The following is a 26,717-nucleotide window of genomic DNA, read 5'->3' as shown; positions in this document are numbered from 1 at the left end:
AAGTTGACATCTTTTATCTTTAAATTCCTGTTCTGATTTTTTTTTTTTTTCGTTATCAATTAAAAAAAAAAAATTAAAACGTAAAAGCTTTAATTTGAAAGTTCTACCAGGAAGCTTCGTCGTTGTGCTCTGTGTGAGTTGACAGCCGTTCAAACGTCGCTGTGGTCGGAGGAGGAGGGAACGATAATAACGGGAGGAGGGCCACCGCGGGGAGAGTATCAACAGCAGGGCTCAAACTAAACGTGTAGTATGCTCTCTTTCTGATGGATCTTGCACCTGTTTGAGGATCAATGTGCTCCAAATCGACCGAGAGCCTTTCAACTTCTTTCTGAACTCTGTTATAAACTCTCCCTCACGATTAAAGGCACTTTGAGGGAGTTTGGACTGAGAAGATTGCGCACATTTAAAAAAAAAAGAAAAAAAAGAAAGCCAATGCTTGGAGTGTTTAAATGGACTTTAAATGGACAGATGTCGGAGTCATGAGGGTGGTATGGGTTAATGGATTTTATTGAAGCTGCGAAGAGTTTTTTTTAGAAAGTCTGAGCACCATGGATGTCGAGGAATAACAAGACTTTTTTTTTGATCCACGCTCGGACTGAAAGAGGGAAAAAAATGTGACCACCTGCCTTCTTCTCCCAGCACCTTCTTCTTTTTCTTTTAAGTCGTGTATGTGTGTGTGCGTTTGTGGTGTTTGATCTCTCTGAAGAGAAAGGAATAGACGGATAAACTGGGTCTGTAGCAGGAGTCTAAAAGAAGAGCATCAATGGACTGAAACACTGCACTTTCTGCTTCAAGTGAAAAGTGCCTCAAGCAAAGGTAAGGAGCTGGGCGGGCAGAGCTAAAACATCCTCCGCAGGCTAGTCAACACCAAACATCCTGTAGAAGTTTCTTTGTACTAAATCAGCACAGCTTGAATAAGAATATCTGTGAGATTTCTGTGGGTTTAAGGCCATATAACAGGAGCCTTTTTGGTTGTTGTTTAAATTACTCCATTTGGTTCCTTTTGTTATGATTATTGTAATTTTTTTTAAACTAGTAATTTTGCCATGGTTAATGTCTAGTTTCCAGGTAAAAAATACTTTTGCGATAACATCGTGCACAGAGTCATCTTTGTGCAGGATTTGTTTATGTTTTGGGTAACACATGCAGCCCTTGTAATCCCCGAATGAGTGTTTCCTTCATGTTAAAGCATTATGAATAGGTTTCACACGTTGTAATGACCCTTAAATCAGCACTGTTCCAGTCAAAATACGTTTTTTTTGTTTGTTCTTTATTTAGGCCCCCTCGTCTTAGGTGGCATCGGCTCTTCTGAGTCAAACAAAAGGTGTACCTGTTTTGTTTCATATAGCGAGATGGGTGTTGACATAAAGGGCTGTGCATCAAAATTTACTGTAGGGTGCAGCAGTACAGTGGCTTATGGCTTGGTGTTTGCCGTTTTATTTTTGGACTAGTTTATCAGGGTGATGCATGTTATGGGACAGAACCTAGTAGTTCTGTCTAAAGAACCTCGTTGTTTTGTGCTAAAGAGTGCAGCAGCCCTGTGCTTTATACATAATATACAGTGTGTGCTTTGTTGTTTCCCTTCCTTTGTTTTTGTTGTGCTTGCTGATTGGTAAAAAGGGAGGTGCATAGGGGTACAGATCACTACTGATGCCTTGTAGTCCCCTCTGTTAGAAAATCACTTTAAAGATTATGCTTGCTTTCAAATGGGAAAGAAATATATGTGCTATTTCCCCCCAAAAAGCACACTACTCTACACTACTCTGCTATTTTCACATGCACTAGTGTTTGCAACAACAAGGGTTTTTTTGTTTTGTTTTTAAATTGCTTTTGCATTATTTACACTGAGGGAGCACTAAAAGCAGTTTTGCATTTTACTGCTAGAATCCTTAAAGTCTATCTTCAGCAGTCTCAGCTTAACAAAGTCTGTGTGTGTCATATCCCAGCCCGGGTGTCATTTTACACACGAATATCCCCCCATAATTCAGCAAGCCTTGACATTTTACTGGAATATTGCATTGTTCAAAACACTATGTGGCAAACTGTCCCCTGTAGGCAGATTGTCAGGGTGCAGGAAATTGATTGCACCGAGGAGCAAATTATTCATGAGTCGAAAGTGGTTACTGAAAATGATTCTGTTATTGTGTGTAAGATGGAGCGTCTGCTCCTCCATGGTGAATTTAAGCCTGTGACAGTACTGAGGGATATACAGGAAAGTACATGTAGTAAAGCATAAAGATTAAAGAGAGGGTCTAATAAACTATTTCAAGCTTTGCAGTGTTTCATATTTGGATGCTGTTGCATGTAATAGATCTCAATTTTGACCTGGGAAATAACAGCTTTTCCTCTAAGCAGCGAAATGAGCAGCATGCCATTAACATACTGAAAAAGGCCAGTTCTGTGGACGTCCTTTGAGTCTCATTGATCTCCAAGTTAGGCGTGTGCTTCATGGCTGGACCCCAGAGTTTGTGACCTTTGCTTTTAGACCATTGATTTCTTTCACTGTCTTGTTTTGAAAGAAACTTTATGGGACTGACCTGGTCCTGAAAGTTTGTTGGGGGCAGGGAGACTTACAAGAGTGATGTTAGATGCCTTGCTTTACTCAGCACTTACCGTCCCCCCGGGATGTCTGAGTGAGTATTATCCTAGGATAAAACAAAGCATGAAATTAAACCACTCATGCATGAAGCAGTAATCTGCAGCAGTATTTGGCTGCTGAAAAAGTGCAGAGTAAATGTAATACTGTTTAAGTTTTGATGTGCAACTGAAAACATTCAACCACGGCAAGCAAGCAAGTTTTTCCTGGCTTGGAACGGACCTTTGGGAGAAGAGTAAGCATGTAAGCACGAACGAGCCTGTGTTACCTTATTTGACCGAAATCTAAGAATTTTCTTGGTATTTTCGAGCGTTTGATAAACACAGATGTCCTGTTTAGCAAAGGAAACCCTTATTTAAACAAAGTAGTGAAAAAAAAATACAGTGTTGGGAGTGGGGGTTTCCTTTGGATTTGGATAAAACTTGTGGATAAAACCAACAAAAAGCTCCCTGTGCAGGAAAAACCCTGGTTCAGTTATCAGTGTTGTTGTGCTAGGTGTTAGGTTACTAACGATTACTATGTTAATCCATATAAACTAGGCTTTCCCCGAGAGCACAGGACTCTACTCTCGTGCCCAATGTGTGCTAAGCTCATTTCCTTTAGTTAAAGTTAATGTCAATACCATTTCTGAGCTTGGTTACAGTGCCAGGGACAAAATCCATGAATCGATCGCTACGCCGTGCGTGCTTGTCCAACCAGTCTGCTTTGGATTACTGATTTTTCAAACCCATTCCTGCGTTAATGATGGTTCACATCTTTGTTCTGGATGGTTGCGTGTTATTTTTACATCTGTACCAGAGTCTTGTGCGTACCTGTTAAAGTTTCTACTTGAGCAACACTTGTAGTTCCTGCTACAGGCTGGTTTGTGCTGATGCCACGACCTGTCAGGATTAACAAGGATTACTAAGAGAGTAATGCTGCTGCTTATCAGGCCTGTATCTGTCACTGGCATCACTGATGGATCTGCTTAGGTACCGGTGGATAACGCTCTCACACCCATTAGGTCAGGAGTTCACTTTTTGTGACAAGTTTTAACACGAGCGTCACAGAAAACATCAGAGAATATGATAATTTACTCGTCATTTATAGGCCGAAAAAAGACAGCTGAAAAGATCACTTCATTACTCATGGTTACTCCTGCGTGTTTAAAAGTGCACCTTTCTTTTTGTGCATTATTCAGCTCTTGTCTGAATAATATAATAGTGTGACACAGATGACAGCCATTGGAAGAGCTCACGCCCACCAGCTGTTACAGTTGACAGGTTGACATCAGCTCGCATTTACTGCGAGCAAAACTGTTGATGTCATGTCAGATTTCAGACATGTTCGTTCATCCGTGAGAAATGGCACCCTTTTAATGCTTCTTATATTATTAAATATTTATTTGGAGGGTGTGAGGGTCTTTGATTTTACTTTTTGAGTCTAGTACTGGCGCTGTAGTTGTTACTACAGGTTTTGCAAAATTTTGAAAGTTGGTGGAGATCAGAAAGACCTTGAGCAAAACCCCTTAAATAAACCCCAGGTTACCCGGGTTTGTCAAAGCATCACGCGCCTACTTTTTCTCCACCAGAAGAAATTATAGAATCCCAGACGGCAGACTTGTGTGACTTGGCTTACCAGTGATTGATCACTGAACAGCTAGATGACAGACTGTCCTTGATTTGGCTCACGAATTTGATCTCTAATTCAATTACACTGTTAACACTCAAAGCAGCAGGGCGGGATTAGACTGGGTGTTACAAATGGCCTGTCCAGAAGGCCAAGTCATGACTAGATCCAAAGCAATCTGTGTCAGTGAAATCCAGCGAAGCACTGGTGTCCGCATACACGTTACAGAGCCAACAGTCTTATGCTGAAGCTTGGTTTTTTTTTATTTTTTTTATTCTTGTTTTGTCTTCTCTGTTTTCTTTTTCTAAACACACAAAGGTTGTATTATTCTTTAGTCAAGCTGGCTTTTCATCCCCCGAGAGGTCACTACTCTCATGATGAGTTAGCGTGTAAGACGTTTTACATGCAAGTATACTAATGTCTGTGCTTTTACTGTAGAACAGGAGCTGTTTTCTTCACACGTTAGTTATATACGTGAATCATGGTTGCTTAAAGGTAGTAATTGGCTTAGTCCAATGAGATAAATAGAAAAAGTTCCTGTGGTTAAATGTTTAGTGGCTTGTTTCAGTTTAAGTGTACTCATTTTAACATCTGGGCTCCCTTTGAAGCCCTCTCTGTTCACATGCCAATTAAATGGCCTTCCTCTGCTCCACTGCCTGAGGAAATAATCTGGTCGTCCTCCTGCACCTGCAGACAAAGCCCCCACCCACCTGCCCCACAGGCTTCCCCTGTATGTGGTTGTTTCCACATGAAAGTCCTATATCCCGGTCTAGGATCACATGCAAGTTAGGATGTATTTATTAGTTTTTCATGTTGTCAAAGTAACTGTGGAGCTGGTAGATAAGACAGTCGAGTGGTGCACAAACACTTCCCACATTTGTTGGCTGTCAGAAGTGACACAAAAAGAACAAAATCAGTGTCTTTATTTCTTTAATCCATTGTAAGAGTGCTGTTTATCCGTCACCCCTACTGACCAGCATTATTCCCACAGTCAGAGTAATCCGCCCTTATTTTTAGTGCACTGAAATTATTTTGTCATGCAAAAACTAATGACTATTTCCCAGACTTGCCCCTGACCACCCTCCTCTTCTTTGCTTGTGCAACCACATTCTTGCCTCTCTGTTTGCTTTAGAAAGGTGCAGCATAAAAGTTATTACTACTACCGCATCTCTCCCCCGGCTCAGCAGAAACGTTGTTGGTGTTGGTCAAGTGCGAGGAGATAAAAGAATCTTTGTGCTGTTCTATTCTGGGCTGTTTGTTTGCTCATGTGCCGCCAAGAGACTAAAGGTCTCAGTCAAATGAGTCAGACGCCCTGTGTTTCTGCAGTGAATCTCTGGTTGTAGCAGCAGCTAATATCCAACACCTCGCTGCTTTCTAAAAATACTCTCCGCCTTATATTACCTAAATGAACTTAAAGTAATAAGCTGGTATTAGGAGTACTGAATGACTTAAGGGAAGTGTGCAAAGGCTTCCGTTATGTTTGAAGGTCAGCAACTTAAACTTGTGCCTGCAATCCAATTTGAAGTAGAGGGCTTTGTGGTTCGCTCCAGCTGTTCTCTTTGTTCACTGGGAAGGAGGTCGACAAGTCGTGAAAAAGTCCGGTCTGTGAGGCTTGTGAAAATGAAACAGTGTTAACAATATAACATCTGGAGCTGGGTGGTGCACCTTTCAATATTGCTCATCTAACCTGTCAATTGCTGTTGGCCTATTTAGCATTTGACGAGACCTTCTGGATGAGCTGGACCAATCACAAGCACCAGGTTAATCTGTACGTACACCTAGAGCCTTGTAAAGGCCTTCTCTGTGGCCACACATAAACACACGCATACACACACTTTGGCCTGTGCAATAAAACATCTACAAGATTCAGACTCCAAGCAATTGCCCTGTCTATTTGTAGCACTTGTTGAAGTAGCTTATTTACCTTAATCCAACCACAGCGCAAACATACAATTTTCCCCAGGACGATGTGTTTTGAAAGAATATGGTTATTTATAAACCAAGAAGCATCTGGAATGCAGTGCAGTTGTTGGCTAATGAGTTGATGTTAACTCGAGGGGTGGGGGGATTACATTTATCTGAGGGGGGATGTGAGGGATGTACTTGTGCAGCGGGGGGATCTGTGAACAGTACAGCAGTATTCTGCTGAGGAGTAATCGGTATGTGTGGTCTTCCTTTTCAGGTTGGGAGATGTGTGAAGGAGTGTGACGGACGGCCATGGGACTGGAGAGACAGTGGCTTCAGGCTGTCACCACTGCTGTAGCCATTTGTCTGCTAAGTAAGTATGCCAATGCAAATACTGAGCCATTGCATATATTAACAGTGCATTTGTGTATTTTATTTCTCCTTGTTGAGCTTTCAGAGATTTTTTGCCTTTGGATTTCTTAGAATAACTCCCCCAGTACACCTGAACTGTCATGTCATGAATTGAGCAATTTTTCAGCACACACATAGGGAAAGCAAACAATTGTAGATCTTTTTTCTGCTAACGTGATAAAACTGATTCCAAAATATGAGGCCCGATTATGCAACAATGACATTGAAACATTATTTAACATGTCCACATAGGGCTTATGTAGTATTACAGTACAGATTAACAGTGATAACAGTCTTCTTTATTGGATCACGCTTCTTCATCGTGCTTCACCGTTTTGCTCCTTATCGCCAATCTTTAGCGACTGAAATCTCTTTCACGACACTCTTAATAACACTCTTACCTTCAACTTTAAATTTCAGCTTCAATTTTAATTCGTTTAAAGTGGTGAAATGTTTGAATATTTACTCTGCGGCAGGGCAATGGAAATAACAGCTGGTTGTCAGAGAAAATGAGATTGGAGGGGTGATAATAAGATGTTTAAATATGCATATGCTGCACATTGCTTTGGACAGTTGTGTCCTGTCTTGGAACAAATGTAACTTTTCCTAACATTTGCTAATGTGAAGCTTAGTTTGATAAGACATTTTCAGTCATCACTGCCTCCTTTGTTAAAAAATAGGCCACTTTATGTTAACTTCTTTATTCAGACACACCCACAACACTGATGGATTGAGTCTTGGCATGTGCACGTACAGGGCTTGTTGCACACGAGGTACTGAAGTGAAGTGTTGCCACACTTTTGTCTTGAGGAGTGCATGTCTGTGTGTGGTTCACAGTACTACAGCAAGTAGTAGCTATCACTGCCCTTTGCTCTCTGGCTCATAGAGAGAGCTTGTATGTATTTATTGAATGTATTTATTCAAGTGTAGACCATTTACCAAACACTTTTTTTGCGAGCTGAGTAATGGGCAGAAGCGATATGCAAAGGGGTAATCTTCCTGAGTTCAGGTTGATGCTGAAAGTGATACTTAAATGTTACTCAGTCTGATCTTGTGAGATTGCTGCTGTGGCTTATATGGAAAGCGACCAGGGTGCACACTCAAACATAAAGCTGATACATTCATATGCCAGCAGATTAATGGAAAGGAGTGCTTGTCTGAAAGGGGATTAAGCCAACCAGTTGTTTTGCTCCATTTTGCAGTTTGTTTACATATTTTTACCAAAGTTGTTGCCAAATCTTTTACCTGTACTAACAAAGCTCGGATGCTTTGCAAAGCAGCTGGCATATGCTCCTGTTTTGTTTCTGCACGCAGTTTGAATGACACCATGATGACTATGGCACTGATCCAATTCCCTTGTTCTAGAGAGAGTGAAGAGGAGGGGTTACAGCTCAGACATGAGTGGACGAGAGAGAATGGGGACAAAATCCAACTTAAATAATATCTCTGGGTGTGGATTTAGATCAATCCTGGATTTATGCTACCCCCCAACCCTCAGCACGCTTCTGTGTGTGCGTGCTTGTGTTTGCAAGGGGGAGTGATGGTGGTGGGATTGATTGTGCTGGCCCATAGACCATGTGTGGACCCCAGGGGGTAGTGGGAGGTCGACTGGAGCGGCCACAGAGCGTCCTGCTGCCCTGCATCAGAGTATCGCCACCAACCCCCACCCTCTGAGATTAAAGTAATCACCAGGCCAGATGAGTAGCAGAGCAAACACTGGCACCCGTCGCTCACACACCCACATGAGCACATGGCAGCAAAGGGAGATGGGATAGAGACAGGAGAGACTGCTCCAGGTGTCACTAATGGGATTGCTTTGTGTTTGCAGGCTTTGCAGCAATACGATCTTGTCACCAAATGGCACATGGTTGTTTTACATGCCCTCAGATGGCCCGGCTTTTAACAGTCTGGGAAAGTCATATGCAAGGTCCACTTCAGAAGAGCATTCATGACACTGTTATGACTCTTTCCACCAGGTTTTCTCTGTCAGGGCCTCTCGCTGCCTGTGTGGTCACAAACTCTTGTCTTCTCGTCCCTCAAGTTCCCCTCAACTTCTTATCATAGCAAACAATTTTCACAGAAACCAATGACCAGAAGATTTCAAGGAATGTTAATTTAGCTACTTTGGTAGCCATTACTCACTTCAACAGGCCTTGAGCTGCACTCAGATGTGCGCTGTTTTATGGACTTTGCACTGTCAGAAAATGTCTGCAGGGAAACGAGTGCTTTATCCTGCTGATATGCTGTTGTCTTTACAGGTGTGTCTCAAGGTGCAGCATCGTTGGTTCATGCCCGAGAGGGGAGCTCCGCAGAGTTAAGCTGTAGCCTCGCTCCTACATCCAGTGAAGCCACCACCCCAAGCCTCTTTCCACTACATGTGGTGGAGTGGGTGCGCCTTGGTTACAGCGTTCCTGTCCTCATCAAATTTGGAGTGTATACTCCTCGTGTTCATCCCAACTACAAGGGTAAGCTTTATTTGAATCTGCTCAGTCATGCACTCCTTTCAGGAAACTGATGAAAGACTTATTACTTGGTTGACAGCGCAACCCCCTGAAGTAGAGGTAGATTCCCTTGAAGACCTCAAGTCGTGTAAATCTTTCTTCGCCTGCTTTTTGTGGTTCCACTCCCATAAGTGAGCTTTAAAAGCCAGTAGGAAATAGAAAAAAAAGCCAACAACATAAAAGTCTCTGATCAGCGGACAGATTGCTCAGGTCGTGTTTCAGAAGACTTTTTTTGTGAGGGGAGGGGGTAAAACTTCCTTAGCTCATTTGTCTTGTGTGGGCAAAGATAGACATAAGGAGGTTACAGTGGTATTTTTGAACTACTGGGGAGGGGAAGTTTGGATGAAACAATACCCTAAAAAGATAATCCGTCCAAAACACGGTCCCTGTAATTACAGCTGGTGTTCAGTCTGTGTGTTTCCAGAGTGCAGTTATACTGCAGAGGAAAGGGGAAGGATGAGAATGGATGTGTTTTAGTGGAGGCAGTAAAGGGTGGGGGGGTGGGGCAGCTGAGCAATAACAAGGGGGGTACCAGTAACGCTGCTCACAAGGGGATTAGGAGTGTAGTTGGGGGCTTGGTGGTCTGATGACAGTGTTTTATTAGTATGCTGAGGGGTGACCCAGTAAGGGGAGATTGTTGTGCTGGAAGGAGGATGGATGAAGCAATCGGAATAATGGGAGTTTTCTTGCTGGAGCCCTATAATCCTGTCATTGTCTACCAGGGGACAAAAGACAAAAAAGGGGTATCACAACCTCCCATTGCTTTGCCAAAGCCAACAGGACTAGTAGGACACCCCAAATCCCATGCAGTCCCAACTAGGTCACAGAAATGTACAGAGAACCTCGCTGGATTTGTTATGTGAGGACATACAGGAGGTGCTCAGAGAATCAAGCTGCTGATTTAGAAACATGTTTTCAGCTTTGGACGACTCCACAACCCCACTGAACATTTACAGCGGTCGAAACACAAATCATGCTCCCACCCCCCAACCCCCAAAACATGCAATTGGGCTAAATGTGTTTAGCGGTCTTGTAGGCCGTTAACCATATCATTGTTTAGGAGCAGCCATCTGATACACATGCAGCCATAATGAAGTAAATAATGCAGCAGAGACGTAGCTCAGAGTACAAGAATGTTTAGGGGGTGTCTCCGTGTTTCTGGCAAATTCACCCCTTGCGTGTACTTGTCTGGTGCGGGCTTTTCCCCAGTCTGCATTAGATCCTCATACCTCCCCTCCCACTGAAGGCAGATGGCAGCATGTGAAGCGTGTCAGTGTTGTGGGTCTAATGTATTCTACTCTCAAATTAAAATTGTTGTGGGATTTCAGCTTTAACCACAAGACGGTGAAGTCGGCCACCATTTCCTGGTCTTTGTCTTGGCTTGTTTGAGGACAGGAACAGGAGAATGAGGATGATTGAATTTTAAGGCTTAAGATCAAGAAACGGTTAAGAGATCAAGATAATGAATTATGGGGAAAGAATTACATTGTTGTTCAGTATTTGCAGCATAATGGCCACTTCCATTAGAGCTAAGTAAGGTATCAGACTTGAATTTGTAATACTAAATAGGTATTTAGTGAAGAAAAAGCACTACCAATGGGCTGTCTGCCCTTTGTCTGCTGCTTTGTGTCAAGCTCACTGAGGCTATTAACAATTTTAATCTGGGCAAGTTGTATCTCCATTTCCTTTTTCATCCCATTAAACCACCATCTTTTTGATAGTGATATCAGGTGTCTCCAAGATTTTACTCTGCATTTGAGGAGTGTCCCAACTATCCTGTCCAACCATCCTGTCCAGGTCTCAGAGACCATCTCTCGTGTCCTCTCGAGAGAATATCCTGTTCGTGCCGCTCACTCCTCTGCCTCTCTGTTTCACACACAGCATGCCATGGAGATCTGAACATTAGTCAGCTCAGAACAAAGAGGAAACAGCCAGATAAACTCTGACTGACACGCTGCTGTTATATTTGTTGAGACAATATGTTGGAGTCTTGCGGTGTCAGGATGGTTTACCGTTGCAAGTCTAGATCAAATACGTCCTGTGTGCTGAAGTAAATGAGTGGCGATTGTGAGCGGGGGGGGGGACTCTGACCTGAGGTTAGAAGGATAATAGGCAAACCCCGAGATCTCAGCAGGCCTCCATCACACTCTCAGTGTGACCTCGAACAGTGGAGAAGTTAAAGCCTGCATTTGTCACACACACACGAAACAAGTTTTTATACCCGAGTATGCACAGACAGTCTTTCCCCTGATAAACTTATGTGGAATTTCATATTAACTCACTGAGCTTTAGCAAACAACGCTCTGTTTGAGAGCTCCAAAAGCAGAAAATAGATCACTGAAATGTGAAACTGAGGGCTCCATGATCTTCAACCAGTTTTTCTGCTATAACTAGACCAGCGTGATGAACAGCAAACAATGACACAATAGAAGAAGAATACATAGCTGCAACTTGGGGATTTCATGTTCACGAGCTTAGAGCAGCAGGCCACCACAGAGGCCCTATTACCTCATACCTTAGGTTAGGCAGCTAGGCACATATTAAATCTGTGAGATACAGTCCAAGGGCTTCAAACAGCTTCCATAAAGACTTGAAGGGGAATAGCTCAAGTAACCAATGCTCACTTTAACGGAAAAACTTCAGCAAAATCTGGTTTTCTACCTGCAACTTTGCCTACAACAAGTTTGATATTCACAAATTATGGCATGTCTAACTGAACAACTTTAAAATTTAACAACTGCCAATTATTAACATCAGCGTTATCTCTTCCTGAACCGAAAACAGCTCAAGATCAACTTCTGCACTGGAAAACAGCCCAAATACATCTCACGGCACCGACCTACGGATTTTAATTTCAGAGATTTTAATATTAAAACTAATACTTTTTCTTTGCGATCATGTGTAAGAGCTAATGCCTGTGATAAGTTGAGTTCCCATTGTAGTGAAATTCAGCACGTGAGCCGTGTGTACTCGCTCGGCCAGAGTTGGGCAGAACAAGAGGGACAGAGTTAACTGTAATCTATCTCACGACAAAGAGCTATTCATAAGAGGGTTTAACTGATTAGGGGGACAGGAGGATTGAAGAGAGAAATTTGGGGGAACGGGAGGGGTGAGCTGTCAGAGGCAGGGGGCCGGTCTCAGACTTATGATTGTATTCAAATCAAAACACGTCCCACAATGCACCTCTGCCCGGCTCTCTTATGCACATACGAGTAGACAAAGAAAAGCAGCGCTGGTGCTTCTCCAAACAGAATAATCTTTCTTCCTCACTGGCTATTGTCTGGCATAAAATTCACAGTACTCCATGTATTACTTTGTCAGTAACTTCCAGTGGGAACTCAAAAGGCTAAAAATCACATGTTGGTTCATTCTGCCAGAACAATTAAAACCTTGTGCCGAGGCTATAGTAGTCACAACAATAGGCAAAGAAAGTGCTGTGCATCATAAATGTAAGTGTGAAATATGATGTGTTGCACTGCAGAGGTTTCACTTGCAGAAAAAGATGCATTAATCTAAACAGGAAATCAGATCAGTGAGGTGAAGCGAGCTACCGGCCAGCGGCACGACTATAAAAGAACAGTTGCGCCTAACCTGCCACCCACTAGGCGAGAACCTGACAGGCTAATATGAGCAGGGTGCGTTTCGGAGCTTCAAACAGCGCTGCTGGATTAGCGTTTCCATTTTCTTCCCATTGGCTGCACTGCAGAGCAGCTCAACCTGTTGGAAACAAGTGCTCATTTTAAGATAGACTGTAGCTGTCATGCGATTGCTGCCGGAGCAAAAACAGTGAGGAGGAGGAGGAAGAGGAGGAGGAGGGTTGAGATGAGATGGGGGAGCAGTTATGGTTTCAGCAATCCTCTCCCTGAGTGCCATAGAGCCTAATCATGTTTGTCTCTCGAGGACTCGCGGACATTGCGCTGATGTAGGACCAGGGAGAGTGATGAATGGCGTCTGCTGGAGCACAGAGGTCAGGAAGGTCAACCTCTCATTGGTTGCCTGTGGATTATTGATGAACCAAATTCGACTAACCTCTCTGTAACCTCTTGCTCATGTCCTCTTGGATTTAATAACAGGAAGTGTTTTTCACTGGTGTGGTTTATAATTTTCCCAGGTTTTGTATCAGCTGTTGCAGAATATTTGCATTGTGTCTGAGAGAGAAAAGCAGCCTTTCAGTGAACATCCTTAGGGTAGAGCACCTGCCGAGTGCCATCTGAGATTTCAGTTCAAGTTCGAAGATGCAACATTCATATTTAAATAAAGCAACATTTGTCACGCAGCCCCCGTGTGTGCTCGGCCACAGACTCAAAAGACCTCTCTTCTTGCACTTCTCATTAATTTCTCTCACTCTTCCTTCTGCTCTTGGATGTGACACAAGACCCCCCCCCCCCTTCCAATTGTAATTTCTCAAATCTGTGACAGTACAATCCCCCCTCCCTCCGCTCGCATGATCGACCCGTGTTTGGCCGTGGCGTGTTTCTACAGCAACTGAATTCAAATCTAAACCTACAGCCCGGGCTTTTCTTGGTCTAGTCTCTATGGTAACCTGAGAGAATGAGGAATGAGGGGGGGGGGCTTCCATGTCTTTGTGGTGACGGATAAGAGGGAGGCTACGGGAAAGGGTTAAGTGTTCAGCAGTGAAACCCAAATTTCCCTGTGTAGACTCAGGGGGCAGGGCACTCCGATTTTGAAAATCAACATGTGTACACACCCACGTGTTTCTGCAAGATCAGTGCCCGGGGCAGACGGACACGTTATAGCAGCCAATCAGATGGATTTTTTTAAGTATCCCATAAGGTGGAAGTCAAAAAGAGGGTGATGCTGCGCCTCCTCTTGTCCTGCAGTTGCTGATTAATTGCAGGTCTAATTAGAAAAAGTGGAAAAGGAAACAAGAAGCTCGGGAGAGGATCCTAAGGATCAGGATAGGAGAAAAAATACCTAAAGTTATCCCGTAGCTGTTATCATCTAGCCCTGCCCAGTTTTTTGAAAGATGCTTAGCTGAAATCAGAGGTATTCATTTTATGGAGCCTCTAAGTAACACTTGCCTGTCTTCTGGGAGGTCAGTCAATCATTAAACCTAGCTATTTAGCACAGCAACTGCCCCAGTCAGGAATGCAGGGTTAATTGTTAGCCATTGTTGCCTGTCTTTACTCTCAGTGTGTGTTTCACCCGGTCTTTAGGCCATATACAGAGTTAAATGACTTTCATAGCTGCCAGGCTTTCTCCAGACGCTGCTGTCTGGAGAGAGCTGGTGTGAATAGTGACGATATTGTATTTCTTGCGATATTGTTGCTTCAGGGTTGCAGGGCATTCAACGATTTTGTCCTGTTGAGCTGGAAAAGATGATATCTATGCTGGCTGCTACTTTTTTTTTTTTTGCAATGCTTTACTATTATTACTTTGCAGAGATGATTGATTATGACACTTTATCTAAGCAACGTGTTAGGAGCAAGCAAGAATTACAGGACGCTGGACACTGATGGGTCACTGTTTACTTTCAAACTGCTTTGGCAGGGCCTGGTATGAGCAGCGTGTGTGTTTCCTTCCTGCACGCATCCTCCTGTCTTTTAAAACTCTGTGATTGAAGGGCAAGAAAAGAGTTCATTGAGAGACTGAATAAAAGGAGGGGGTGTACCCTGAAACCAGGCTGCAGTCACCAGGCAACCAGCAGATCAAGTTTCAAAGCCTGACAAGGAGTTGTAAGAAGTACAGAGAAGAGGAGAGGGAGCAGAGCAGGGGCTGTGTGTGACAGGAAAATGTGTGTGCGTGCTTGTGCGTGGATCCATCTGCCTTTTAATGGCATTCACACACGAGTTCAGAGCGTGCATCTGCCAGGCCCTTACATTGTTTACTACTGTCCATTGCCCCCGCCTAACAAAAAATGGCTTATTTTTATCACACACTGCGGTGGGTTTCTCCTTTAAGCTTAAACTGCATTCAAGTATTCCTGGCATACTCATCTTAGCTCTCCACTTCGCCAACCAAACCCTAAATGACAGGACAAAATCTGTCATCTTGCACATTGTTATAATCATCACTGTAGTGATTCATGTCTTTCAACTCTGTCTCAGGGCCACTGACTTCTCATCACTTGAGCTGCAAATTTTCTTAATTATTGGTTTTGTTAGTCGCTGCAAACATTCGAGCTACAGTTGCTCTTCGCACTGTTCGTGGGTGTGTCTGTGACTTTGATCGTGCTCATTGTGACACTGGGTCCTGCGCATGATAAGCCCTTTCCTGCATATGCTGACTCTGCCTGTCTGCTTTCTCTGTCCCCCTCACCCCTCCTCTCACAGGCCGTGTGTCTCTGACCCGGGGCGCCTCTCTGCTGATAGAACGGCTGACCCTGGAGGACGAAGGCTGGTTCGAATGCCGCATCCTGCTCCTGGAGAGCAAAACCGACGACTTTCGAAATGGCACATGGACCTTCCTCTCCATCACAGGTGCAGCACCGCAGGGTTTTGGGGACTCGAGAGCTGCTCCTTTCGTTGCTCATCACTGGCACTGTCCTTATTTAGAACAGCTACAGCATGGGGCCTGGCTTGGACTCTGAAGGCCCTGGCAAGCTGAATAGTGTTATTCCAGTGTATGAAGAGGTTCTAAGTGACATACCTTGCACCCAGTAATCACATCGTGTCTGTCTGTGCCTAGCCTGCTGTGAAGTAAGGCTGGCTTTTAGATTGGCACTGTATCCTTGGTTTGTGTTTTACATGCAAAAAGCTTTTAACCAACGTACATCTCCCGCTCTCTCACCTGCACTGGTTATGTTGTGGAACACTTAGAAGTTAAAATGAAAGTGTGATGTGAGTATTAGATATGATTGTAAGCCTACATCAGGATCGACGTCAAGGCTTATTTTTGGAACACAATAGTGTTGCATTGTGCATAAATTGGAATCTGTTTAGAGTATTAGACACTGACAGTGATGACATTTTTAATGCAGAGATTGCATATATTTTTCAGCATGGCAGTGCTGTGTAGACATATGTGCCTCTCTCTGCCAGTTGGAGGCTTACTAGTTATTGTGCTACAATTACAGCGTGTCTATCTAAATATATTCACAGTAACTTATGAAAATCTCTCCTTGTCGCCACTTCATATCCATCCCTGTGTCCACACACTTGTCAGAGCCTGAAATGACTTGCCACTGAGTTCTAATGTAGTTTTAGAGGAGCCACAGGTGGTACTTCTAAACCACAGCAAATCATATCTGTTCCTTTGGATTAGCTGTTGGGGTAGTTCTCCATTTTAAAGTTCCTTTATGTGTCCTTTATGAGTATGTGGATGAAAATAAGTGGTCTATTTGATCTGTCGTTGTTTCAGCTCCACCCGTGTTTATTAAGATGCCGCCAACTTTTGTGGAGGTTCTGCTCGGTGACTCGCTGACTCTCAGCTGTGGAGCCCATGGCAACCCTCGACCAACTGTCGTCTGGCATAAAGACGAGAGCCTAATTGAGAAACATGAGAAAATAAAAGTGAGGGGGATTAACAGATGGCATTTTCAGCATTCTAATTAAATACTTAATAATTAGCATTTTCTGCAGGAGTTGCAGCTTTGATTTTTCTTTGAAGCAACCTGCTTTGTTGTTCTCTTCATCTCTGCCTCATAGTCTTCCTCTCCCGTTCCATCTTTGTCTTTGATCGTCTTTACCTCGGCCTCTTTTCAGGTGCTCAATGGTAGCTTGTCTTTGGCCTCTGTCACACGAAATATTTCTGGAGTTTATAAATGTCACGTGTCCAACTCAGAGGGGAACCTCACCCACTACACGCAGCTGCAGGTCAAAGGTCAGTGTTTAACTATAAGTCATTGTAGACAGGTGTAATCTCTGCCTACCTCATGATAAGCAACAGCACAAATAAATTCTGTTTAGTGAAATTGTCAATATATATTTTTTACAACACTTAAACATGCTGCTTAAACCATGGTTAAATATAATAGTGTATAGTGCCACCTACAGTCTTTTCCTTGCATTGCAGCAATTTAACAATTAAAAAAAAAGTTCTCCCGCCATCATCAGTTGTCCATTAATTCTGGTCATTCTCGTCTGTCTTGTGCTTTGTACAGGCCCTCCAATCATCCTCATTTCCCCAGAGGACACCACTCTCAACATGTCCCAGGATGCAGTTCTGCAGTGTCAGGCTGATGCCTACCCATCAAACCTGACATACGAATGGTTGAAGCAAGGACAGAATGTTTACCATATTGAGTGAGTCCATCATTTCAAAATATCCATTAATATTTTTAAAACAGCCCTCAGACAGATTGGCGACCTGTCCACGGTGTTCCCCGCCTCTCGCCCTATGGCAGCTGGATAGGCGCCATCCCACTGTGTCCTTAAATTGGTTAAGCAGAAGAAAACGGATGGATGGGTCTCAATGCAGAACCTTTCAAAATTAATAATATTTCAGTTGCTTCAGCAAAGTGTTTTTGTGTCAGTTATTTTGAACGCCTCTTCAAATGTTTATCTTTTTGGCTTCAGATCACTTAAGTCTCGAGTGAAGGTTTTGGTGGATGGAACACTTCTTATCCCTAATCTCATCCCGGAAGATGCTGGAAACTACACCTGTATCCCAACAAATGGGATACTGAGCCCACCCTCAGCCTCTGCCCATCTGAAAGTTAAACGTTAGTCTCTTATCCTGCTGGCATTTTTGTGGTTGCACTTACCAGCGTTCCCTGTGAAATAAGCACTGTAGTAATTTTTTGTGAGTGATTTTTCTTCTGTCATTTTAGATCCTGCGCGTGTAGGCCGAATGCTGCGGGAAACATATTTGCCCGTAGGCATGGAGGGGGTCATTGTCTGTCCTGTCCAAGCCGATCCCCCTGTGCTGTACGTCAACTGGACCAAAGACGGGAACGTTTTAAATCCTGATAATGTAAGTCATGCGCCATGAAACTGAAATGTTTCACTGAGTAGAGATTTTCACCAAAGGGAGTTTGGAATCAATCTTTGTACCTATCCAGTACCCAGGTTGGATGGTGAACTCAGAGGGCTCAGTATTTATAGCGACAGCCAATGACAATGCTGTGGGTATGTACACCTGTACGCCTTATAACAGCTATGGCACCATGGGGCAGTCTGAACCCACCCGTGTCATCTTAAAGGTAAGGCTGTTGTTCTCAGCTCAAGTCTTTAGTATCAGGAAGATGATCTGCTTCAAATGTGCACACTAATTAACGGGCAAAAGTAAAAAGGCTCTTTCCGTCCTCCAGGACCCACCATCGTTCCGCGTGCCTCCTCGACCTGAGTATTTCCAGGAGGTGGGCCGGGAGTTGATCATCCCCTGTGAAGCCAGTGGAGACCCTGCTCCAAACGTGACATGGAGCAAGGTACGGGAAATTCTCACGGATGCAGCAACGCGTACGTATTAATTCCTTATTTTAACTAATCTGTGTCCTCCCTCACAGATTGGCCCTACGCCTCGCTCCCCATACACTGTGTTGGCTAACGGCTCCCTCCTGCTGCAGCCAGTTAGTAAAGATCACCACGGGGGTTGGGAATGCCTGGCCACTAATCGTGTAGCCACTGTCAGTGCAGGCACTGTGGTCATGGTGCTGGGTGAGTGATCAACCGCATCTCTGCAATAAATATGTGACTCCTGCATTCGCTGAATTCAAGTGTACTGCCAGCAGTTCAAAGTGACGTTCTCCTCCTCAGGCACCAGCCCTCACGCTGTGTCCTCAGTGTTTGTCACCACAGAGGTGAACCAGGCAAACGTGTCCTGGGTGCCAGGCTTTGATGGTGGATTCACCCAGAAATTCACTGTGTGGTCAGTGACATAAAATACATAAAATATCACACAATCGTTAGATCCATTTCTTTTTTTTGACTGTTTTGTTTTTCTTCCAGGGTCAAGCAGGCATCCAGGGGGAAACATGAATGGGCGTCTTTGCCAGTGCCAACATCTAAAAACTACCTGCTGGTGACTGGGCTACTTGCCGCCACGGGCTATCAGTTCAGCGTCCTACCTCAGAATAAGCTCGGCTCTGGACCTTTCAGCGAAATTATAACTGTGCGAACTCAAGGTTTGTACAACTGAACTTGTGTTTTGGGTTTGATTACCTCTTACACTTTTTACTACAAGTATTTATAAGTATTAACTTATACTTTGCTTTCTTACCAGCTGTGCCAACAGAAGCACCTACAGCTGTCACCACTCTCCCAATTCTGGATCCTCCCATATTCCTGTCAGCCAACCGGACTGAGCAAGGCGTTCTGCTGCGGTGGTTTCCTCCCGAAGCTCCATTTTCTCCACTGACAGGTTATGTACTGCAGGCCCGCAGGGATCAGGGTCAGTGGGTCATCCTCACCAGCAACATCAGCGCCAATCAGAGTGACCTGCTTGTTCAGGGACTGCTGAGGGTAAGTTCTTATACTTAATTGTTATATTATTTTATATGAAATTAAAGTTATACTGATTTTTTATGAAAAGCCACTCTTTAAATAAGTGCTAGTTTATGTCTATAATCAAAATCCTGATCCGTCTCTCTCAGGACTCGAATTATGATCTGAGGCTTATGTCTCGCTGCAATAAAGTGCTCAGTGAGCCCAGCGAGTCTGTCAATGTATCCACCATCGGTATGTGGCTTTGTACAAATTACTAAAAGCATTACACCCCGCAAGTTGATAACTGCTGGAATTAGTGGCCTCTGACTGGTCTGATTACAGGGATGGAGGTTTACCCCCTGCGCCCAAGTCTCTTGGAGGTTATCCCTGAGCCGCTGTTGGCTGGTGTGTTAGCTGGAGTGTGCTTCCTGTTTGTGGCCATCGTTCTGTCTTTGGTGACAGCATGCTACATGAGTCAGAGGAGACAGCGCCGGCGCAGGAAGAGAAGACAAGGTAAAGTGTGATTTAATCATACAAACACAAGTTTTAAATTTGAAAGTTTGAGCACGTATACGTTTCCCAAGTTTAAGTTAATTATATGATTTGAGAGTTTCATCTGTGCTGGTGTCTGATATTTTTTCCTTTCCTTACATTTTGGCAGATCTGCCATCTGCACTTCAGAAGAGCACATCTCAAGAGTAAGTGTAGGAATCCCCCTATTTATATTGTATTTGAAATAGACCACATGCAGTAATATTTATTTATAGTGCTGTTGTAAAGCTTATTTTCTAATTGATATATGATTATTATGTACATGTGATAAAACGGTAAAGGCAGCTATTTTTATTCTCTGTTACCACGGAAGTAGCTGAGCACAATCTTCAGCTTTAATCAACTTTAACAGCATTTATTTCCTGTCTGACTTTCTCAGAGTTCGCTCACCCCCTCGCAGTCCAGACAGTGTCCTGAAGCTGAAGCTGTGTCCACCACTTCCTTTCTTTCCCAACTCGTCCTGCTCACAGTCCGATCGATCCTCGTTTGACAGGGGAAGTCACGGCGAATACCACGACCAACGGAAGCAACTCTTGTCCAATTCTTCTCCGCCACCTCATTACACACTCTTTGAGAGTCACCTGGGGTCTCAGGCGCCCTCACCAAGTGCTCTGGAGTCCATTTCCAGAGGTCCGGATGGACGCTTCATTGTCCAGCCACTGCCAGAGGGTTCTAGTCCCTCGAATAGAAAACATTTAAAGAAGACTGTCCTACAAAGTAATGGTGGAGCTGGTGGGGCAAGTGGCTCAGGAAGCAGCAGGACATCCTTTAGGGACTCTGCAAAGTCGAGCATTTTAAGCTCAGAGAAAGATGAGAGGAAGGATTCTCCTCTCACAGTGGATGTCCCGGAGCTGAGCAGGCCTCCTTCCTCCCCTGGAAGAGTACGGGCCATGGCCAGAAACTTCTCCCGTCATGGCTGCTTTTATTCTGATGACGAGCAAAGCTCGGAGGCTCTTTTAGAAAGAGCCAGCTTTTATTCAGACAACAGTGAGAAGAAACCCAGTGATCCTCTGAGGAGGTATCGCATGACAGGACACACAGAAGACCTGCTGCCCTCTTTTGGAAGGAGGACAAAGCTTCTGGATAGAGACACAGACAGGCCGCAGCCTTCAGGCTATGAGCCTATGGAGAGTCAGTTGACTAATAACAGCACCTTAGTCTCACAACTTGACAGTGAGCTGGAGAGGGATAGCATTAACAAGTGTGTCCAGCTGGCAAAAGAGAGGGAAGAAATGGAGAGAGAGCTAAAGAGCTATACAGCTGAGCAAAGAAGTCGAAATCGTGGGAGAGATGAACATCAGACTAATAAAACAGAAAGTCCTCAGAGGGATGAGCCTGAGTCAGAAGAAGAACCTGTATGGAAACCACAAGATGTTAGTATCAGACAGAAACATAGGCCTTTGGGTCAAACAAGTCAAGTGTCTGACTATAGGAGAGCGTGCTACTTTGGCAACACAAGCAGTCCCATGGACCGGCTCCCCATGTCTCGCATTCAGTGGGACATTAGCCCTGTAACATCTGTGACCAGCCTTATTCCTGTACAGACTCCTCAGGAGACCGCATCGCCCAGGCCACGGCGTCCTCGCCTCTGTAGAGAAACCACCGAGGACTCGCTTGCTGTTGATTCATCACGGTCTCCGGTCACCCAGAACACCTCTCTCCCCACAATCTCCCCTGATGTTACCAGTGAACCCCCTTCTATGTGTGTCAACGAACCAGATAGAGCGCGGTCACTGAGTCCTCAGAGAGATCCTGATATATACATGAAGTCCATCAATGAGCAGGACATAATGGAAAAGACACAGCATGAAGATATTGCAGGACGGAGGTCAAGGCATTCGTATGCTTATGGAGGCACTCATCTCTGGGAGACAGCTGCCAAAAGTCCTTCATTAATGAGTGAGAGGCCTGAAAGTTCAGCTTCTTCACCTTATAATCAGCCTGAGAGACCTGCAGACACAGACTACACATCCACAAGGGATCCCAGTACCTCCAGTTACTCTACTTTGCCTTATGAGCATCACAAAGTGGGGCCAAAGGCTAAAGGCAGAGAGACTCCAGTCCAGGATGACCGACGAAGTTCAGGATTTTACTCTGACTTAGAGAAAGAAGGAATCCGAGCACGCTCCCGGAGGAGCGACAGATGCCTTTTCTCTGACAGCCCTAGCCCTATATCATCCTTAACTCTCGTGGAAGAAGCCGAGAGCGACCAGTCTCAATTTTCTGTCCCCAGAATGTCAGACTCCTTCAAGGCCAAGCCCACAGCTCAATCTCCCAAAATGTCCCCACTCCAGACAAGTGCAATTCTCGAGTATCTGAGCCTTCCTGGTTTTATTGAAATGAGTGTGGATGAGCCTGTGGAAGAAGTCACAGACAGCAAAGGGGAAAACTCAGAACTAAAGCCAGAAAAATCAGTGGTGGCTAAACCTGATGTAGTTCCTAAAAACTGGGAGGTTCATGTTCAGGAAAACCGTGAAACTGGCTCAAACCAAGAAGCGGTTTGCTTTAAACAAACTCATTCTGCAGGCGCTGCTGAGGCCAGCTTTGACACTAGTAAAAAACAAGATTATGGACGTTCCCGCCATGGGGAAGCTAGAGTAAGATTTCCTGATGACCCAAAACCATTCTCACCCGGCCCAGAAAAAACTAGCAAGCAGCTCTATGATGAGAAAACAAAGATTCAGGTTGGAAATAAGAGCACATACAGGCCCGAATCCAGACTTGGGTCCAGGTCAGCTCACACCTTGTTCAGTGCAGCTAAAGGCATGGCGGATATAGTGTCAAAACACTCGCAGAGTTTTGTAGACAGTAGTGAGTCTTTATCAGAGCAATCCCAAAGACAAGCTTCTCAGGGCAGCAGGACTAATAACATTGTATCGCGTATAAATCAAGCCCCTGTGCCATTTCTAAAGAAATCCTTAAGCATAGGTCCCTGCAGGACTCTTTCAGGCATGGGACAGCCTCGTCCTTTTCTAAAGAAATCTATCAGCCTGGGCCCACAGAGGTGGGAGCACTTTGAGAGCCCAAGGACTTATATTTCTGAGAGATGCTACTGGAACGAATTCCCAAACCCAGACGTCAGGGTGAAGTCCTATAGTTTGGGTCGCACACCGCCTTCCCTCCCCAGGCCAGGCCCCTCCTGGGGGGAGTATGTCCCGTTCAGGCGCCCCAGCATGGGCAACTTAGAGAGGCCTCATCACGCACAAAGATCTTTAGCTAGTCCTTCCTACCTCACGCCTGCTGCGTACCCACCCAGACAAACCTCAGTCTCCCCACTGATGGAACCCTCCGATCCACGACGGCAAGCTACCGTTTTCCCAGAATCCTCCAGATGGTCCCCCACTTATCCTGAAGCTCTGAGGTCTGTCCAACATAAATATGTCCCCATGCCCTCCTCTATCCCCATCCCCCACTACCAGCACCAGCACTGGGCAGGATCCAGAGGGGATGGCCTAAAACCCATGGACTCAAGGAGAGGTCCTCTGAGGTCCTACCTGCCCAGGGGCATTAGCTGGCCCTCACCTTACTACGCCCCTTTCCCACCACGAGAGGGGGAGATCTACAGGCAGCCTGACAGGATGATGGGGAGGGGAGGGGAGACCGAGATCCGGGAAGGCAGAGAAATCAGGGAGGGGGGCAGGGCCAGTTATGCCAGTCAGAGCAGTGGTAGAGGGAGTGCTGGACTCTTCCGGCAGTCCCTGTCCATCACTCCCACGCTGCTCAGCTCCCCAGAAACCACAGAGGAAAATGAGCGTCACAGAGCTGACATGGATTTGCCTGAGAGGAGAGCGAAAAGGTGAAACACCGTCACACCTGAAAAAGCAAAACAAACTGGAGCGTCCTCACGGCTGAAGGACTTCTTTCTGTTGCCAAAATAACATTAATATTGTCATTTTACTTGTTGGTAATTGCTTTTATTCTTACCACCTTGTTTTGTGTGTCTAGAAGGAACACATCAGTAGATGAGAGTTATGAGTGGGACTCTGCTGATGCCTGTGTGGACTCTGAGGTCCTGGAGGCCACAAAGTTTGATCAGTCACAAACAGGTTTACAGAGAGGCAGTCGGGATCAAGCCGGTGGCCTCCAGGATCAGCGGTTCAAAGGTGACTATTTCTGTTACTTTTCTTCTTTATGTTGCATGTTTCCTTATGAGTGAAATGCTTAGGCGGGATTCACACGGATGTGTTTCATGCTTCGGCGCTGTCACTTTTCATGCACTTTGATATTACCCCGACTAATTTGCTAGTTGCATAAAGGCAGAATTGGCACGACCAAAGACTTGAATCCACGAGTATTTCTTTGATCAACTGCCAAACATTTAGATGACTATTTGCCGTGTACTTCCCTACATTAAATCTGGTGACATCACATGTTGCCAAACTAATTATGGATCCATTACTTTGCTTTTGAAATGCCAGTGCAGGCGTCACATCACATTTATTCTGATTTTCCAGAAATCGTGTTAGGAAAATATCCTGAGAGAGCAATGTGGCCGTTTGTGCAGTTCATCGTCAACACAAAGAAGAAGTTCATCATTGTATTGAATAATTAACCTCACCTGCAACCACTTTTGGCAGATGACTCAGCCAGGTGGAGGTTTCTTCCTGTTAAAAGGGAGTTTTTCTTTCCCACTGTCACCAAGTGGTTTTTCACAGGGGTCATGAGATTTTTGGGGTTTCTCTCTATTATTATAGTGTTTTTATCTTACAATATAAAACGTCTTAAGGAGACTATTGTTGTGAATTGGCACTATCTAAATAAAAGTGAATAGAACAAAGTTTATAAGAGCCAGCTGGGAAACAACCACCGTCAAGCACTGAAGCAGCATATCCATGTGAATCCTGCCTTACAGTGATGGCTGCATGTGTTCATCTTGTGCCCTCGTGCTGTGATTATTGTGAGCTTGTCCCATGACATGCCCATCCATGCATTTCCTGTGCCTCACCTCACCCACCCCCCCAGGCCCGTCTCCCTCAGTCAGCCCGCCAGTTTTCAATCCACCTCGATGCCAGTTCAGCCGCTCTCTAAGTGAAGCACGTTTCAACGCTCTCCGCCTGGAGTACGAAGAGTACAGGCGGGCTCAGGAATCCATCTGTTCCCGTGAGCCCTGCGTCACCCCTGGCCACGATTCAGACTCTGACTCCAGCTCAGCACTGCTCTAGCAGCTTAACTCGGTCCGTTATTCTGCCTGCCCTCTCGCCTTCTTCCTCCTTTCTCCACCTCTCACTGGTCGCCTTGCTTGCACCATCTTTTTGCCTGCTTTCAGATCATTGATGTGCAGTGAAGTTGTGCTTGATTAAAACCTTCTGATTATATTTAAAATCCTTTAACCTGGCCCTTCAAGGTTTGTGTAATGCTAAACTCCTGTGTTTTTGTCTTTCACAGGTACCTCTAAGGGAGATATCAAATAGCAGTTTTAATGAATTAACGACAGCGCTGTGGTCACCACACAGTCACACCTCACTGGAGCTTCGTTATGTGAATCCTCTGTTAAAACGGACATTGCTCATCAAATGTAAGACAGCAACTCTTCGGTTGTTTTTGGATTGCGTATTCTTTTTCTTGTCTTGTTGTTCCATTGTGCTTTGCATAATGAAGCTGAAAAGGAATTATTTATTTTTCTTACAAAGCGCGTGCAGCTGTGTTTGAGGTTTTATTTTGTAATCTTGACAATCAGGCCCAAAGGAATGAACAGTTTAGTGAGGCTTAAAAATGTTTTTACAGTCCACAGCTCAGAAAGACCTGCTTTATAAAAGCAACAGCCTGCTACGTATTTGGACTGTTTAAGATGCTCCTTTAGTAAAAAAAAAAGGGGATGTTTGGGCAGTGTCTGTGTCTCTAATGTCGCCTGTGATACCAATCAAACAGCACTAAAAACATTTTCTTCCCACTCCCACTTAATAAGACTAGGTACTTAAATAATAATAATAGTACTTGCAGTTTAAATAATGCTAAGGCTTCCTGCAATTTGTGTTACTGATCCTTTACAAGAATTGGCTCACTTCCTGCTACGACTCGCCCTTTGGTTGCCTAAAATTATGTATCCCACATATTATCTGTCCCAGTAACATCCTCCCATTGAGCTCTTATTAATCAGTTCACCTAAAATCTTGCCCCTGTATTTGTTAAAAATGTATAAATGTTTATATATAGTTTATTGTGAATGATTGAATGTTGTATTGTGTACAGTCCTCTTCAAAGAAAAACGCTTCTTTACTCCACCTGAGTCAGTCAGATTTTACCTCTGCGATTTATGAATAACAGATACTGTAACACTTGATAAGATACATAGGGAAATTTATTTTTGCCTTATTTTATTCACATCACCCTGAATGACAGTGGAGAGGTTTCGACTGGCGGGATGTATTCAAACAAAAACCGGAGGATTCACACTGATTGAACACCTTCTCACACAATGAGTATTTGTGTATATTTATTGAAGCGACTTACGATATGCAACGATGTTTACAATTCACATCCTCGATGTGAAGGCAGCACTGTGAATATTTCATCGACTTCTGATTCTGTATTTGAAGTCTGTTATGAATTTTGTGCCCGTTTTTTTGTTTGTTTTTGGTTTATTTTTTACCGAACAGAAGATGCTTTTGTACATCACCTGACAAACAGAGATCTAAAGAATATCTTTGTAGCTATAGTTTGGGATTTGTACTATATTTACTTTCCTAACCCAGATGAAAATGCATTTCTGACCATGGCTTTGGAAGCTCTGTATAAACTGGAAATTTTTATATCTTACCACCTGGCTGTTTTTTGTCATTTTTATATGTTTGTAATGAATAAATTGTTTTATTCAGAATG

At 44.3% G+C, this 26,717-nt stretch overlaps 1 protein-coding gene across 2 annotated transcripts; it reads left to right on the top strand.

Moving 5' to 3' along the window:
• The first annotated feature begins 165 nt into the window (after window positions 1-165).
• On the top strand, window positions 166-26,717 carry igsf9b (immunoglobulin superfamily, member 9b). Of its 2 annotated transcripts, XM_084946306.1 has the most exons (22): window positions 166-816; window positions 6,387-6,482; window positions 8,779-8,985; window positions 15,315-15,461; window positions 16,342-16,493; window positions 16,686-16,803; window positions 17,084-17,225; window positions 17,499-17,644; window positions 17,753-17,895; window positions 17,984-18,124; window positions 18,233-18,349; window positions 18,428-18,578; window positions 18,678-18,789; window positions 18,870-19,045; window positions 19,144-19,382; window positions 19,514-19,598; window positions 19,689-19,859; window positions 20,008-20,044; window positions 20,278-23,694; window positions 23,844-24,001; window positions 24,861-25,072; window positions 25,284-26,717. In XM_084946306.1, exons 2-21 carry the CDS (start codon window positions 6,422-6,424, stop codon window positions 25,058-25,060), a joined length of 6,120 nt encoding a protein of 2,039 aa, XP_084802432.1. In that variant the 5' UTR covers window positions 166-816; window positions 6,387-6,421; the 3' UTR covers window positions 25,061-25,072; window positions 25,284-26,717. The 2 variants fall into 2 exon arrangements, with proteins under 2 accessions (XP_084802432.1, XP_084802433.1); XM_084946307.1 differs by lacking the exon at window positions 24,861-25,072.

This window comes from Perissodus microlepis, chromosome 12 (assembly GCF_051167445.1).
Source record: "Perissodus microlepis isolate ML-2025 ecotype Zambia chromosome 12, ASM5116744v1, whole genome shotgun sequence".
In the NCBI taxonomy this organism is placed as follows: domain Eukaryota; kingdom Metazoa; phylum Chordata; class Actinopteri; order Cichliformes; family Cichlidae; genus Perissodus; species Perissodus microlepis.
The sequence above is the reverse complement of the archived record's forward strand: the minus strand, read 5'-3'. Positions and strand labels throughout refer to the sequence as shown.

What these genes read in the sequence shown, in the direction of transcription:
- igsf9b (XM_084946306.1), top strand. Translation starts at nt 6,422, where the DNA reads ATGGGACTGGAGAGACAGTGGCTTCAGGCTGTCACCACTGCTGTAGCC. An exon ending in AGAAACATGAGAAAATAAAA is followed by an intron (nt 16,494 to 16,685) that starts GTGAGGGGGATT and finishes GCCTCTTTTCAG; the next exon opens with GTGCTCAATGGTAGCTTGTC. An exon ending in TATAACTGTGCGAACTCAAG is followed by an intron (nt 19,046 to 19,143) that starts GTTTGTACAACT and finishes CTTTCTTACCAG; the next exon opens with CTGTGCCAACAGAAGCACCT.